Genomic DNA, 17,125 nt, shown 5'->3' on the forward strand with positions numbered 1-17,125 from the left:
AAGCCTACACATAGATGTCTTAGAACTGGTTCAAAATGTCTTCTTCGTCCTCCTCACTATCTCATCCATTCCCCAAATACCTCTTCAGGGTTACTACATATTTTTTGGTTTAGCTTGCTCTCTGTTTACTGCCATTTCTTTCTATGGCACCTTCTCACGTCTGATCAACACCATCGCAGAAAAGTCTCTGATACCTGTGGGACCACAGACTGTCACTACCAAACAGCTGAAGAACATATTGAGTTGTGGAAGGTCGAGAAAGGAACAGAAAAAGTTACTGCCCCAAAGCGATCACGTCTCAGACGCACTCTTCTATCTCTGCAATGGCCTTGCATCTGTATCAGCTCTTCATTCACAACTGTCCAGTTTGAATCTTGTCTACATTCATCTGACCATTCCTTGGGTTCTCATCTCTGGAGTCATCATCCAGGCCTTTGTTAGCCGACTGCAGGTCACTGAAAGTAGTCGATTTGGGTCAGTGATTTCGTCCATCTACATAGGAGTGTGGGCAACTTGGACTTGGTTTAGAATTGCAGGTATGTCAGCAGAAGTGTGAACTAATGTGTTGATTTATTCACAGATCCAATTCAATTTCCATTTTTTTCTTTTTCAGGCACTGTTCTTCAGCTTTCTACTGAGGCCGCTGCTGGTTTTACAGCAGGAGCAATTGCTCTCTTAGTCATCAATGCATTTCTCATTCTGATTGGTAAGGCTTCTCTATTATCTTGAGAAAAATTATATGTCATACTGATTTTTAAGACAATAAATGTTTTCCTGATTATATTAGCTGCATACAAAAACCTGGTTCTACTGGTTCTAACAGCAACTATGGAGGCTGTTCTGGTCTGCCTTCTGCTCTCAACTTTACAGCAACTGCCATACAAATTAGAAAGTAAGTATTAAAAATGGCTTATTTTACAGCTTGCATTTGATGACACCATATTTTATTGTAACATTTGGTGAAACCTCATGACATACGTATTTATTTCTTCTAGTGGCCATGCTTGCTCTGGTATCTGTTATTTGTATTTATGGAGCTCTGGCTTCACTGGTCAGCTGCATCTTTTCAGAACGACTACTACCTATGGGCTTTCCCTTGATAAAGGTTACAAATTTGGGGAAAAAAAATCCCTTTTTTTTTTCGCAATAATAATTTAATTACAAAATCCTTTCCATTTACCTAACATACTATTAACTTTGTGGTATCTTAGGATTCGGCTAAACTAGCAACACCCTCAGAGCTTCCCTGTCCTGTGGCAAACTCGCGACTTACCAGTGGTATCTTGAAGATCACTGGTCTTCTTGAAGGAGGAGGTGTCTGTGGAATACCTACTGACACCGTGTATGCCCTCGCTGCCTCCTGCAAGAATCCTCAAGCAATAGAGAAAATCTACAAGATTAAAGTAAGATTGCAATATTGTCAACCTCTGTTCAATATGGAGCCACATATTCAAAAATGGGCTTGCGCTAATAAATCTTTGATTCGTCTTCTCTATTCTAGGAGAGACCAGCAGAAAAACCAATATGCATTTGCATCTCAAGTGTGGAGCAGCTGGTTGCAGCCAAACCTCCATTCAGTCCTCTGCTGTGGGAATTCATGAGGAACGTGTATCCTGGAGGCATCAGCTGCATCGTCAGCAAAGGGGACTGGCTTCTCAGGCTCGGTAAATATTTGGAGGGCTTTGAATACATTTTAAATAATTTAAACAGTTCCATTGCCAAACTAGAAAAAAATGAAATATGAAAGGCTGTGTGTTGCTGAAAGTTTTATCTTGCACAGGTGTAGGCCAAGCATATGAGCGCGTTGGTACCAAGGATAGCATCATGATCCGAGTTCCTGACCACACAGTGACTGGTCATTTATGTGACATCACGGGTCCGCTTGCCATTACATCAGCCAATCCTAGCGGAGAGCCAGACAGCACCCACCACCGCATGGTTATCAAGTAAGGGTTATCACAGAGAAGAGTTGCTTTAGATGATACTGCCAGTGCTTAAACTGAGTGATCACAGTGGTAATTCATAGTATCATTTATGTTCTAGACAAAGTGTTTTGTAATATGCAAGTCTGTTTTGTCACACTGCAGCAACAAGCACATGCACTGATTGCAGCTGCCCTTTTTTTTTTTTTCGTCACAGTCGCCTGGGACACAAGATCCAAGGAGTTCTCTGTGATGGCCACTCTAATGAAGTGGTTGCTTCCACTGTGATCAACTGCCTGAAGATTGATGAAGGTGAAAACCAATGTCATTGAAGTTTGTTTTTTTTGCATTTATCAAATATAAATTACAACTGTGGTCCATCTTACTCATATTTTTCAGGAACCATCTCAGTAGTGAGAGAGGGCTGCGTTCCTGCAGTGAAAGTCCAGCAGATCTTCAACAGAGTCAAAAGTTCGATGGTGTGAATGCTGCATTGCTTTTCTCTCAGAGAACATTTTTTGTGTCACATACACTTTTTTCCAAGGACCAGGCAAAATGACATCAACACCTTCACTAAATGACGTATCTCTGGTGACATACCGTATGTTTTGCTGTATTAAAAACTGCAGTAACTTGAGTTTTTATAGATCAAGAAAAAAATAGATTAAAAAATGGTTTTCTCAGGACTATACTGTGGATATTTGAATGTAATGTCTCAATGTGAATGTCTGTTTATTTATTGTTTATATATATTTTTTTCTAATTGTAACAAAAGTGTGTAAATAAAAAATAAAATAAAGAATAAAGAAAAGACATTAAATCTTTATTTTTTTGTCATCTGAATGTATGAACAAGTTGAAGACTTACAAGCAGGGCGCATATCTGTGTCTATTTGAGCATTTTTAGGGAAATGCAGCAATCGATTGAATTACAGACGTCAAACTCCTGCATTTTTTCATTTTAGCTTGACTCTCATCCTATTTGTTTCTTTCCTTCCTCTTTTACGCACCACTTTTTTTTGTGTTGAATGAGTGCTCATAGCACATCACGACTGACAGGTGTCAAAGTGATTCGACATCAAGTATGTAACAGCTTCATTTTATATTTAAACTCATATTATTGTTGAGTTGATGCTCTCACATGTTAAATTTAATGTTTTTTGTGTTCGTGATGGGCAAACCTACTGTTGTGTTTACTTATTGATTGACTTTGAGTTGAAATGATTTATTGCTTAATGTGGGTGTTTTTAATTTAAAAAAAGCTGTGCATCTGCAGCTGATTACAGAGTATATCTGGTTGATTTCTTCAATGTGGAGTTTTAAAATTTTTCCCATACTTGATATTCTGCGTTCATAATGCTAAGCTGCTGTATAGCCTATATTATGTCAACAACTACAAATGTTAAAGAAAAATTGAAGAAAAATGAAAACATTTATAATATAATAAATATTGTTCTAACACAGGCCTTCCTTTGTAATATGATACTCCTGCTCAATTTTCTAAACTGCACAGCCTCTTAAGGAACACTTTGTCAACCTGCTCTCAAGGAACCTTATGGACACAAAACCACACTTACCAAATTTTATTTAAATCAGTTTTCAACCTTTTGAGATATCCTGCTAACGAACATCCACATTCATAGACAGATGAATGGACAGATAGAAAAACGCTGGTGAAAACATTACTTCCTTGGCGAAGGTACAAACAGAGCTGTTAATGCTGTTGCAAGAGTGTGTGGCCCCTTTAAGAGAGGAAGAGACCGCGTGGCAATCAGAGAGAGAGAGAGCCGATGAGTACAGAGTGCAAATATGCTACCTGTAAGAGATTCCATTGACTGATGGTTTACTAAAACCCTCCACTTAACTGATCAAATACGAGAAGCTTCCATTTGAAATATTTTATTTGCTTTAACATAAATAAATGCACATTGTGAAAATATGTTTGACACCTGTTGTCTGTTGATTTATAAAATATATATTTTTAAAAAAAAACACATACACAGTTCTTCAGTTGGTTGCTTCAGGTAGGGTTTCTATCATTGTTCAAGGAACAGCAGCCTAACACTAGAACCTGTTCTGGACACCAGGACTGTTTTCCACTGGAACTGTGGATGGGATTGAATTTCCACTTTCTTCTTTCAACTCTAGTTCTTTGTCCTCTTTTAATGGTTTTTCCTGTTGGGAGTTTGACTGATCCCATTCAAACGCAGGGTTCACTTGTCCCAGTCGGTGCCGCTTCTGAACCTCTTCAAAAATTCGAAGAACCTTTTACAACAGACAGATAAAATAAAGTATAGGTGTTGTGAACAAAAACAACCTGATTTATTTAATAATGATGCAATAAAAGGAGGTATATTACCTTGGACTTTGAAATGAGACCCACTCTGAAGAAACCAATGTGTCCAGTTTCAATCTTGGTGCAGTCAACCACGGTTGATGCAACATTTTCCGGGGAAGGTCCGTCACACAGCACTCCATCCACCTAGCCAAAGACGCACAAGTTTAACTCCATGAAAAACAAAGCACAACTGTCTCTTTGATGGTTATCTGATTGATAATAAAGATAACTTGCTGTTACCTTTTCTCCCAGTTTGGCAAAAACCTGGTTATGGTGAGTTGTGTCTGCTTCTCCCGTAGGGTTGGCTGAGGTTACAGCAATTGGCCCAACCTGTAAAAATATACAAATAAACGTGTTAACCAAAAGGATTTTTCTTAACCAACTTGACCACTGTACTGATGACCTTTACCAGATTGATAAGATGAGTGACGACAGAGCAGTCTGGGCTGCGTATTGCGATGCTTTCAGGAGTGCCTATATGTTTGGCTGCTTCCCCCAAACCAAAAGTGTCCATCCAGGGGCCTGCATCGCAGAAGAAATTAATGAAACACTCTCGTTACTGAACACTGATGAGACTAACTGCAGATGCATACCTCTGGGTATAACCATGCTAATAGAGGATGGCCAGGCTGCCTGCATGAAGTCCAGCAGTAAAGGGCTCATTAAGTGTCGCACCGGCTCCAGCTGCTTGATGGAGCTGATCCACAAGGACATGGGTCGGTCCTGTGCCTGCTTCTTCACCCTGAATCCATCAGAAACACTCCGATAGTAAAGAGAATATGGTCGTAGTGGATGACTGCTGAAGAAATAGTCACAGGAAACTCACTTGTATGCTTTGACAACTGCGTCCGGCCTGTTGCAGGCAGCCACCAGCACATAGACAGTATCAGTGGGCACTCCACAAATGCCACCATTTTTTAGGATATCTGCATCATGATTACAAAATCAAACACACTTGATTTCATGGTGAATTCAAACAAAATTAGCAATAATGGCTGGGCTATCTTTCTGACTAATGACTGTGTTAATGCTTTAACGTCACCCAAAACACATTTTGTCAGATGCTAGAGACACTTTTTCCTTTTATACCCAAAAAAAAAAACACAAGACTGTGAAACTTTTACAAATTATACGAACACTTCCATTTCCTTATTTAAAAATGAACTTAGCTGTTTAAACATGTGAAATTATTCACTCATGAATACAGCAGTATAATTAAAAGAGCCCATTTACTTTTAGCTATGAGCATGTAATATTTTCACAACCCATTTTTTCCATCCATCCATCCATTTTCAGACCCGCTTTGTCCTATTTCACGGTCGTGGGAACAGTTTTTTTCAAGGAACTTCGCTGCAAACCAAATGATTTTGAGACATCAATATAACAAGAGAAGGTCAAACTATTCTCTTCACCAATTTTTTGCTAGAAGTACATTCATTAACCTTTCTGTCTTCCTTTCAAGTTGGAATTCATTAGAATTAGAATTACTTCACTTTACTCTGAACCCAATGTCAGCTGGGATAAGGTAACACCTGCAAGCCTGTACAGAATAAGCAGGTACAAAACCTAATTAGATGTTTCTTTGTTTATTTTATTATTATTATTATTATTATTATTATTAATAATAATAATAATAATAATAATAATAATAATAATATTTCTTTCTCAAATATTTGCGGAACATGCAGCTATGTTCAACTAGCAACACTTGCTGGTCATGAGATTTTGCTTGAACAATTATTACAAAGCCACAGTTGTAAAGAGAGGCTGTTTTTTTAGCGAGTCATAAAAACATTTATAATACATTTTATATCCAAGTACTTTACTTGAAACTTGAGGTCAACTCACAAAAATATTGAGACAAGATCGCAGAAACAATATGTGTATAAATAATATTTTTATCAACAGGTTTCATGTGCAGATGTGTTTTTGTGATCGTAAAATCTTAACATAACTATATACTTTTGTAACTTATTAAAACACTGGTTTGTTGAACTTTGTTGAATATCCCTTTTTGAAATGTAATATCTGACATCAGTATGTTTTGGGTGCTTTTGGTTTTATATGCTGTCTCACCTGCTATCTGTTGGACTGATGTTGATCTGTGTGCTGCAACGTGTGGACACATGTCAGCCCCTCCACCTACTCCACTCAACCTGAGCACAGCGTTTCCCAGGGGTATTTGTGGTGACAGAAAGCTACTGTTGAAAATATGTGCAATGAAGAAATAAAAACTGACCAGGCCAAAAACTATGGAGGCTCCGATGTCATAGCCGAAGGGAAGCACATCTACAGCATCCAGCAGGAAGCTAATGAGAATGAGTTGGAAGGTGAGCGCATAGATGAACCAGGCAACGCTTAGAAGCATGGCAGCAGCTGTCACCAAACAGTTACACAGCATGAAGCTGATGATACCAACAGCCATGTTGAAGCCTTTGGTTTCACCGTATAGGCCACCATAGCGCATCAAGCCCCAAACTGCCCACATCACCCCATAGAGCATGAAAACAGTGCTTTCAAAGGTTTTGCCGCGAGCGAAGGCAACAGAAGCACAAAGCAGCTGGAGGATCCCACCAGCCATCACCACCCAGGGCAGGATTAGCACACTCAGAGGATTTCTGTCACCAACTGTGACCGTGATTGCAAAAGCAGCTAACACATTGCAAGCATGGCCTAATACCTCTGCGTCTGCATATTTAGAGTAACCCAGATAAGGTGCGTGCAGCTCTTTATTGTCTGGCCTTAAAGAAACTCTTTGCATTCTGGTTACTAAAGCCTTAACTAAACCCTTCCCAGTTGGAATTGTGGTGTGGGAGATCATGTTGAATGTGGTGATTAAAAGCATACCAGCTGAAAGTATAAATATGACTGCCTGTACAGCCTGAGAGCCTTGTTGGAATAAACTCTGAGGCTGGGCTGCAATGGCAATACAATAGGCTGCAAAGAATAACTGGTAGAGACCATCAAGCACGCTCTTCAGACAGCTGAACATAGCAATAACCAGGAAAAGGCTGGAGAAGACAATCGGGAAAGGAACTGTGGAGACAGGCTTGATAGAATAAACTAATAGCAGTAAAGTATAACCTTCCGCAAATCTTAGCAAGGCTGTGAAAGCGAAGAAAGTGGCAGCTAGCATGTCCATAGCACGGTACAGGAGGATGCACATGACAAGCTGGAACACTCCAGCTGTCCACAGCCAGGGAACGTGACCAACAAAAGACTGAGGGACCACACCTAACAGAGGACAGGCTGCTACAGAGGCTGACAGCAAGTTCATGACCAAACACACTGACACTGCATTGCTACATCCCTGTATCTGCTCTGGGCTGACCACTTTATTCTTCATGCTGGTTCCTGGAGGTTCCACTTTACCACAAGTGATTGTAGAGAGGAGACGCCCGCAACCAAAGTAGACACAAACCACAAAGACAAGTAAGTAGACGGCGGCGGTTGCAGACTGACCAAAACCAACAACCGACACATCGGCAATTTGATGTGCACAAGACACAGAAATCCCTACCGCGATAAGAAACAACACAGTCTTTTTCCCAGTGAGAGCACTGATGCCGATGATAAGCAGGGCTAGAGTGAAAGCTGCCAGGCCTGGAACCAGAGCTGACTTGAGATCTGTACGCAGCAAGACTTTCTGACCGACCAGGATGTAAACTAGACCTAAGCCACACCAGAGGGCCGAGACAGTCAGACACAAAGTGGAAAACAGGCAGCCACGGGACCGACTGTAAGAGATCCCTGTTGGAGAAAAAAGACTGTCAGGAACCGTAGCAGAGAATACTTCTGCACAGATCAAGGTGATTCAAAACAAACCTGCATAAGCCACAATAGCTGCAGTAATGAGCAGGAGAAGCCCCAGTGCATTATGGGGTATGAAGTCTTTGTCTGGAGAACTGCCATAGTTGTTCACAGAGAGCAGGAGAGCACCTACAAGTCAAACCACCACAGATATCAGACGAAACCATTACCAAAGCTTTGCTGAGGCATATCTGAATAGTTTTACATTTCTTTTATGACCTTTCGTCTTTTTTGTTCAAAAGTTTTTACTGCAGTAATTTTGCCTCATAAATATTTACTAAAGAGAATAAACAGCAGCAATTAAAACAATCTGATGATGTCACTAAATTCATTGTTTTAAAGCCATTGAGTACAAGCCTGTACTAGACCTTACACTTTTAAGGTCTAGTACAGGGTTTTTCAACCTTAGGGTTGCCCGGAATTCAAATGGGTTCGCCTGAAATGTCTAGTAAATTATTTAAAAAAGGTTCTGATTAAAAATATATTTTTGAAATTTTTTAGATTATTATTATTTTTCAAATTAAAACACCACACTGTGTATTCTATACTTTCACTTCCTCAAATATAAATCTAGTGAAAGAAAATCATTAAATGATTAAATGATACAAATAAAAACACCATCACGCAACATCAATCAACTCTATTCTATACTTTCCATTCCTCAAATATAAATTTAGTTTAAAAAAAAAATAAATAAAAAAATAAAATATATATACAGTATATAAATCTCAAAATCTCATCATTACAGTGCTCCTTGTAACACAATATCACAAACAATCAAAAAGTAATTTCAAAGGTTGGAAACCACTGCTCTAGTATATCATTATTGGCTTGTGCCTTTTACTGTTGTGCCTTTTAGCCACTACTTTTAATATTGTCTTTATTTATTGCTTTTTACTTCTATTTATAACCACATATTTATATTTAATATTTCTGCTGTATGATGATTGCTGCCTACAACATGTTGTTGTATTGTTTTCAGTGCAATGACAATAAAGCTTCTATCTATCTATCTATCTATCTATCTATCTATCTATCTATCTATCTATCTATCTATCTATCTATCTATCTATCTATCTATCTATCTATCTATCTATCTGTCTGTCTGTCTGTCTGTCTATCTATCTATCTATCTATCTATCTATCTATCTCTCTTCTTTAGTAATGACAGCAGAAGTTGTTAACTATTAGGTACACATTTAAAAACACATGTCATCAACACATGAGTAATACCTAAAGTGAGTTAACTTACCACCGGAGATGCCCAGGATTCCCACGGACATGTGCAGTGAGTCGGTTTGAGCCATATCAGAACTGTCTGAGAATCTACAATGTGACACAGCTATTATTATAGTCCTGTTGTTATGACGTCACCTTGCAGGTGGAAAACAGGTGAAACGTGAGCCATCACTGAGCATAAGGAAACCCCAGAGAGAGTTGAGTTCCAGGTTAAAGGTATAAATAACAATCAGTAAATTTAAAAAGGCACAAACTAGTAAGCAATAAATTGTTGATATGGACCTAATGTACTTGTAATAATGTGATCAGGGATATACTCGAGTAAATTCATGTGCTTCACACTGGGCACAGGCCAATGAGCTTGTAGCCATAATTCCTCTTTCGAGGAATCCTATTTATCTGTTTATTAGTATGTTTATTTATTTATTTACGTTTCATTATCTTTACATGTTTAATGTTTATTTACAAACATAATAGTTTTGAAATATTTTGGAGAGCTAAATTAAATATAATATACATTACATGACATATAAAAAGTAAAGCAGAAAATACAGAAGCTTATCTATTAAACACATACACACTTTCAAAAAGTTGATAAGAGAAAACATGTCTATTACTTTGGAAGTCTTACAGTATTGTTATCATGCAACTACGTTTGGGAAGGGGGGAACTTTAGCAGACTGAACACAATGTGAGTGAGATGTGGTTACATTGACGATGATGTCATCGTGGGAGGAGACAGAAGCAGGTAGCAGCATTATAAAAAGCACGTCTGAGGTTCCACCCACCACACCTCTGCTGTGGAGCTCAGTTTTACTCATAGCTTGAAAATCCTGAAAACCGACAAGAAAACCTGTTGCAAGTGAGCAATTCAGTTTTCTTCATTTATTTTTTAATTTTTTATCTTAGCAAGAGGGATTATTGTTTTTCTAACTTCTATTTTACAAGCAAAATCTTGATACTTTTATATATAAAAATGTAAGATATGAAATATGTATTATTGTTCAAAAGAACATGAGGATAAAATGTTTGTTTTATTAGCATTCTACATTTACCTTAAAGCCAATCTTTAAGTGTTCCACAGTGCTGTGTTTGCTGATGTTTACTGCATGGTTTCCCTAGTTGCCTCCTTGTTGTTACCGTGGAGACCTTTCTCCCATGGCTATCATCTAAAAGGAAAACAAAAGCCTATCATTGCATTGAAGAAAAGGAAATTATTCACAGAATGTTTATATGTCTTTATTGCATTGTGTCTTTTACAGGCGTCATGGCGAAGCGAGTAGCCGTTATTCTGTCAGGCTGTGGACTGTATGATGGCACTGAGATCCACGAGGCCTCGGCCATTCTTGTTCACCTCAGTCGGGCTGGAGCAAAGGTATAAAACAAAAAAACAAAGAGCTCAGAGAGCGCAAACCTCTGCCAAGCGCCAACTTTCCTTTTTGCCAGATATTGGCATTTATCTGGATCAGTGATCCTGATAATGGCACCATGATCATTTATACTTCAAAGGCTTTTAGGAAAATGTCTATTCCCGTCAATAACAAAAATGCAATGAAATGCGCTATTCGTGTCCGAACCAGATGAAATTGTGTGATAACTTATGAACCAACCCAATGTCACTAAGTCAATGTTTATGAAGATGGATCAATTATATGAATTTTCCCCAATAATGACAGATATATGAGGGATTTTTTCATTTTCTAAAATGATTCAGAATCAGTATATTAATGCAGATTCACTCCGAAATGTAATGTAATGTTTATGGCGTAAGTTCAATCTTTAGTTAAATTTATTTAAAAATATGTGGCGTACTTTTGATGTAATCCTTCTAACAGACAAACAAACAAATAAATAAATACACACGTGGAAATATTACCACATTGGCGGCGGTTATGAAAAGAAATGGTAAACTTAATGCACATAACGATGAGTTGGTCCGTTTTTAGTGCAACACACTCTTTAGGTGCTCAATACATTATTTGAAAAGAGAAACTATTATCAACACAATTAATGATGATCAGCAGTGCTTAGCACAAAAGCCTATCATTGCATTGAAGAAATGCAATGATGTGCTTTTGTATAGTGCTTTTCATACACAAGGCAATTTAATGTGTTTTACATGATTAAAAAGTGCAACAGAAAACATTTAAATGTTTTGAAAATCAAGAACAACATTCAAAGTAAACAGTAAAAACTTTACATCAACAATAATAAGGTTAAAACAAGTAGAATTTATTTTGGTCTTGATTTCTCTTATAAAGTGAGAAACTTAAAGTGCATGCTACTGTTTGGTTTTAGGTGCAGATGTTTGCTCCAAATGGAGACCAGATGCATGTTGTAAACCACTGTGATGGAAACCCTACAGAGGAGAAGAGAAATATCCTACAAGAAAGTGCTCGTATTGCACGCGGGGACGTCACTGATCTGGCCAAGATTGACGAGTCACAGTTTGACGCTGTCATTATTCCAGGTGAAACCCAGCATGTTGATTTAAACACAACCTAAACCTCTGTCTCTCTCTGTAATATGTAACGTGTTGTGTTCTTTCAGGAGGATATGGTGTAGCTAAGAACCTGAGTGACTGGGTAGTGAAGAATAAGGATTTCATCATTCATCCACATGTTGAGAAGCTAATCAAGGCATTCCACAAAGCTGGAAAGCCTCTGGGAATGTGCTGCATCGCACCCATCCTGGCTGCAAAAGTCATCGCAGGCTGTGAGCTCACCATGGGGCACGACAAAGTCTCTGAAACGTGTGTGAAACCACATCACTATCACATGATCTAACACTGTAAAGTATTTCAAAACTGATGATATTGTTTGCTTAGGTGGCCGCATGCTGGAATGACCAGTGCTGTCAAAGACCTGGGCTCCAAGCACGTCAACAAAGATGTGGAGGAGGCACATGTTGATGTGAAGAACAAGATGGTGTCCACCTGTGCTTTCATGTGCAACGCTCCCATTCATAGAGTGTTTAATGGAATAGGTGTGATGGTTAATGAGACGCTGAAACTGGCTTAACTTTTGTCCTCTTGTCACATTTTGGCTTTTATTTACAGACGACATGTCTTTAAAACAATAAAACATATACTCATCACATATCAGTGTGTCTCTTATTTAACTACATCAATTAAAACATAGTCAGGGATTGTTTGGTAGAAGCCATTTCATTCAAACTGATGCAGAACTGCTGTGGCTACAGATGTAGCTCACCTTCAAAGGTCTGACAGAAATATAAATGAATAAAATAAAAAATATATATAATTTTTATGCTCCAATTTCAGGGTGATTGTCATTCTTAGCTGTTCATAAACAAAGTCAGTCTTTTTTTTTTGTATAACTTTTAATTAATTCTCATCTACTTTGATTTGAGTTTTTGGTGATTTAGATAGAAAAGTCATATAAATTAAGCGTCTCAATCAATGAAGTTATTACAATCTGAGGTTAGTGGGACACACAAAAGTAAAAGGAAGCCATTTAAAGCTAATTAGCTGAAAAAGACTTCAGATATAGAGAGGTGTCGCTAGGTCATCTTCCAAGTGAATTTTTGAACAAAATCAGCTAATTATTTGTCTCATGTGGTCAGCTAACATGGCAATACCAGGCAGAGCTTAAATATTACTTGAAAAGTGTACATAGTTTTGCACTTAAAGCTGTTTTAAAAACAGATATATGAAAACTTGAAAAAGTGTAGATTTTTAAATTGTATGAATAAAAACACATTTTAGTCATAATGAGTAATTTATTTGCAATAAAAAAAAATGGATATTGAAATGTGTCCATATAACACAGAATTACATTTTAGGATTTCTGATTCAGAGCATTGACTTCCCCTAATGTAAGTGGGGATGGGAGACAAACAGATAAATACGTATACTGGGACTTATTGCTTGTAAACAATGAAAAGTTTCTCTCTAAACCAAGCTGTAAGTATTTAATAGCATTTCTTTGAGAAGTGATTGAAGTTGTCTCTTCCACAGGCCAGCATCGTGGTGTGGAATTTCCTTGGACGATCAGGATCCTTAAAGAAAAAGAAAAGAAAAAACGTGTTCAATCTGAAAGTACAGACTCACAAAGAGAACTGGTTTGTCTCACCTGTACTGGGTATGCACAGGTGGGAACGTAACGGATCACGAAGCCGCAGCGCCTCCTCTGTAATGTGCTAGCGTCACTCGCATGAACAAGCAGCCCATCGTGAACCTGAGAAAACATGTTATTAATCATTTTTTACTGCCAGTTAACCCAGTGATGGGGCATGTTTGACATGTGAAGGAACTTACAGACATCTGTCCAGCCAACAGTGGGCAAAGCACAGCTTCCTCCACCTGTACCAGCTCCTTTGGGATCTCCTGGTTGACTGACAGCATGTTGCCCGGACAGATAGCTGGATGATGGGGCAACATGCCAGAATGGTGGCTTCCTGTAGAGCAGGGGTGTCAAACTCATTTTAGTTCAAGGGTCAAATATGGACCAGTTCGATCACAAGTGGGCCATAGGTTTTAGGCGGCAAAAAAGGCCAATGTTGACAGTAATGTGCCCAATGACTTCCACGTGATAATTCCAGCAACATTGTTTTTGTCTTCTTTTTGAATAATATGTTACTGTTATTCAAAAAGAAGAGAAAAAGAAGAACAAGTCAAGGAAACTTCAAAGGAAACATCAAAGCGATCAGCAGATGCCTCTGATGAAGACTGGCAGTTGTCAGTCGAAACATGTCAGGTGATCAAGGTGGATTTCCTGAGGAACATTTGTTTGAAAAAATTAAACCTTAACACACTATCGAAGCAATAAGTGACAAATACTTAAATGCACTCATTTTTGACCAACTATTATTTAATTAGGGGAGATTTTGTGGAATAATTTGAGAAAAATTGCAGGATTTTGGAAAAATGTACTAACTGTTTAACAGTTTACAACTGAATTATTTGGTAATTTACTCAATGTTTTGGCGATCGTGGCTGAGTGGGTTGTTCAGTAGCTGAAGGGTTTTGGGTTCGAACTTTTGTCAGCTTCCGCAGAGACCTAAAAATGAAGCAAATCCTTTACCTGGAATGACCTGAAGCGCACCGTTATCTTTCAGTCAGTCATCCAGAGCGAGCCACACAGAGAGCACAGGGCCACCAGCAATACCCCAGTATCTGTCAATCACATCATAACAGCTAAAACACACAATAAAGCCAAACTCAACTGGGTACATCCTCAGTGAGCCAGGATCACCTCATGTCCTGATGCCAGGCCACATACGGGAGTCCAACCTCCCCTGTGCTTCCATCAGGCTGGGTTTTCCTCTCCTCTCCCTCTTGGGTTTCTACTGGTTTGATCACTGGGTATTTACAGATGAAACGAGAGTCCAGCAGAATGACGTCAGGGCCCAAGAGAGCTTGGACGACTTGGATGACACGAGAATGTTTGGTTAAATCTGACACCCAGGGATACCTTTGGTGGACATTATGGAGGCTGTACTGCGTGTACTCTTCACCTGGAAATTAAAAGCATCAATGAACTCAAGACACGACATTAGCCTTCATCTGGCTATTACTCAGGGTTTCTGTGAGACGACGAGGCATTCAATATTTTGTATAGAAGACACATTTTGATACAACTATGAACTAAGCACTCATTTTTAAAGTAAAGTGAGGAGATAATAAAGAACATATGGTGAAACAAGAGAGCACTCAGAGAGCACAAACCTCCACCAAGTGCCAAATATCCTCTTTGCCAGATATTGGCAGTTGTCTGGGTCAGTGACCTTGATCATGGTACCATGATCATTCATACTTGAAGAAATATCTATCCCCATTAATAACCATACAGTAGTTCCAAAATACATGGGAAACAAAAACATTAGATGAAATGTACAATCCAGACGTAATCCAAATGAAACTTGGGTAATTGAAGAACCAACCTTACATAGATGAGTCAATTTTAATAAAGTTTGGTCATTTACGATACAAATTTTTGAAATTTTAATCATGATGAGAGATAGGGATTTTATGATTTTTGAAATTGATCCAGAATCAGTATAATGATCCAGATCCACTCCTTTTATGTAATCTTCCATGGTGCAAGGTTTATCTTTGGGTAAAACTCAAAAGTACTTCTGATGTATTCCTGCTAACAGACAAACAAATAATTAAACGCTGGTGAAAAGATGACCTTCTCAGCCACAGTAATTGAACCCTCAGGATATATATGCGTTTTTTTCTTTTGGAAATAATGTAGATGCTATTAACATTCTGGAAAAGTGTGAATTTGGCCTTTATAGTAAAAGCATTTAGGTTCAGTGGCAGGTATGTATCATTCAAGGTTTGAGTCTTTCAATCAGACAAACAGCGTTTTTACAGGTCATTTAGTTTTGATAACCCCTTGGGATGGGCCATCTCATTTTTGTGAAATGTTTATTTTGCATCTGTAGACCTTTGAGAGGCTTCTTACCAAATTCCTCCTCCAGTTCAGCAAAGGCTCGTCTGGCCTCCTCCAGCTCTGAGTCCTGCAGCACAGGCAGCGCTGAGAGGAAGCCCTGCTTGTTTTAGGTCTCCTGCAGTTTGGAAGTGGGTGCTGTCATCTTTAAAACGTGCTTCACTTCTGATGCTTCAGGCCTTTTGCTTCCAAGGTTTATAGGCAGAGTTTTAGGTCAGAGCATGAGATGGAAAATATACAGGTTTGATGCTTTTTTGGCCCTTTGGTCTGAACAGGATAAGACTTATCCAATAAGTCAATCTTTAGGGTGAAGCTAAACCACATGTCTTTATGTCCTTTTTAAATTCACATTACAATCAACTAGAACAGCATTTGAAAGTATTGATGTTGTAGAGTTTCCATTCCTTTGTTGCAGTTCTGCTGTCTCTTTGAGTTCTGATAACATCAGCACGTCTACACTTTATACACACAACAAATCTCCATCTGGAAAATTCTGCAGCATCAGGAAACGTATCTAATACTGGATTTAAGTCACAAGTTACGTCAGAGAATAAGATTACCGGAGAGTGGGAAAAGCACCACCTAATGGTTGATGAATGCATTCTACCATTGTTTACTTATTGTTGACCCATTCAAGAGTATTTCATTTCATTACCTAAAGAATAGCCTTTTCCAGGAAACACGAGCAAATTTACAGACGTAAACACATTACCATAAGTGAGATAATCCAGTGTTTCTTACACATACATGTTATTTTAAGATCCATTCTTTGACTTTAAGTACCGGTAATTCCAAATGAAGCTGGTGGTTTTAGTTTACAGTATTTAATCAATCCATCAAACTCATCCAGTAATTGCAACCTCATGTTTGAATTTATTAATGTTTACAAGGTGGTTCACATACTTTGTTCACTGTAAAAATTTTTTATCGATAAGTAATTTTTAAAAACATTATTTTCAGCTGAATTTAACAAATGTTTGTTTAGTGTGTTATTTCTGACATTTAATGATATTTTCATCATAAAAGGGCGTGTTTAAAGTTTAAGCTACTTTTCCCATGTGTGCTTTCTTGGACTCTTGCTGAACTTTGTGACACAGTTCTATTGAACGTAGAATGAGCTGCGATCAGGAGAAGCAGATAAGGATGAAATGCAGCAGTGTGATCATAGAATAACAGCAGTTTCCTATTAGATAGTACATTTGATTAAAGTAATTCATAAAAGTAGATTCACAGTGTCCAAAACTAAGATTTTTTTTAATACAATAGCATTTGTTTACTATAATTCAGTAAAAAGGAGTTGAACACTTTAAAATAGTTTACATTAAATGATTAGCCTATAAGACATCAAGAACAAATCTGTTAAGTAGGGGTGGGACGATATACAATACTGGGCTCTGA

General features: G+C 38.2%; 4 protein-coding genes across 5 annotated transcripts; 2 read left to right on the top strand and 2 right to left on the bottom strand.

Moving 5' to 3' along the window:
• The first annotated feature begins 1,000 nt into the window (after positions 1 to 1,000).
• On the top strand, positions 1,001 to 2,407 carry LOC114470775 (putative threonylcarbamoyl-AMP synthase). Its single transcript, XM_028459107.1, has 6 exons — positions 1,001 to 1,012; positions 1,212 to 1,403; positions 1,502 to 1,664; positions 1,781 to 1,946; positions 2,140 to 2,234; positions 2,322 to 2,407. Exons 1-6 carry the CDS (start codon positions 1,001 to 1,003, stop codon positions 2,405 to 2,407), a joined length of 714 nt encoding a protein of 237 aa, XP_028314908.1.
• Positions 2,408 to 3,928: 1,521 nt separating this feature from the next.
• LOC114471633 (uncharacterized) lies at positions 3,929 to 9,377 on the bottom strand. Its single transcript, XM_028460485.1, has 9 exons — positions 9,322 to 9,377; positions 8,085 to 8,198; positions 6,336 to 8,009; positions 5,086 to 5,185; positions 4,853 to 5,001; positions 4,669 to 4,781; positions 4,500 to 4,589; positions 4,281 to 4,403; positions 3,929 to 4,186 (listed from the first exon to the last, which is right to left on the bottom strand). The coding sequence occupies exons 1-9, from the start codon at positions 9,374 to 9,376 to the stop codon at positions 3,986 to 3,988; spliced, it is 2,619 nt and encodes an 872-aa protein (XP_028316286.1). The 5' UTR covers position 9,377; the 3' UTR covers positions 3,929 to 3,985.
• Positions 9,378 to 10,106: 729 nt separating this feature from the next.
• Positions 10,107 to 12,406, top strand: LOC114471636 (glutamine amidotransferase-like class 1 domain-containing protein 3A, mitochondrial). 2 transcript variants are annotated; one of them, XM_028460490.1, is made up of 5 exons: positions 10,107 to 10,170; positions 10,571 to 10,683; positions 11,607 to 11,778; positions 11,859 to 12,060; positions 12,136 to 12,406. In XM_028460490.1, the coding sequence occupies exons 2-5, from the start codon at positions 10,576 to 10,578 to the stop codon at positions 12,326 to 12,328; spliced, it is 675 nt and encodes a 224-aa protein (XP_028316291.1). In that variant the 5' UTR covers positions 10,107 to 10,170; positions 10,571 to 10,575; the 3' UTR covers positions 12,329 to 12,406. The 2 variants fall into 2 exon arrangements, with proteins under 2 accessions (XP_028316291.1, XP_028316290.1); XM_028460489.1 differs by lacking the exon at positions 10,107 to 10,170 and having other exon boundaries at positions 10,552 to 10,683.
• An 812-nt stretch (positions 12,407 to 13,218) lies between these two features.
• LOC114471635 (L-proline trans-4-hydroxylase) lies at positions 13,219 to 15,872 on the bottom strand. Its single transcript, XM_028460488.1, is given in 6 exon segments — positions 13,219 to 13,328; positions 13,403 to 13,507; positions 13,588 to 13,727; positions 14,354 to 14,445; positions 14,525 to 14,786; positions 15,743 to 15,872. Coding segments are annotated over 6 exon segments (816 nt in total). The 3' UTR covers positions 13,219 to 13,241.
• Positions 15,873 to 17,125: the final 1,253 nt, after the last annotated feature.

Source organism: Gouania willdenowi, chromosome 10, assembly GCF_900634775.1.
Source record: "Gouania willdenowi chromosome 10, fGouWil2.1, whole genome shotgun sequence".
Classification (NCBI taxonomy): domain Eukaryota; kingdom Metazoa; phylum Chordata; class Actinopteri; order Blenniiformes; family Gobiesocidae; genus Gouania; species Gouania willdenowi.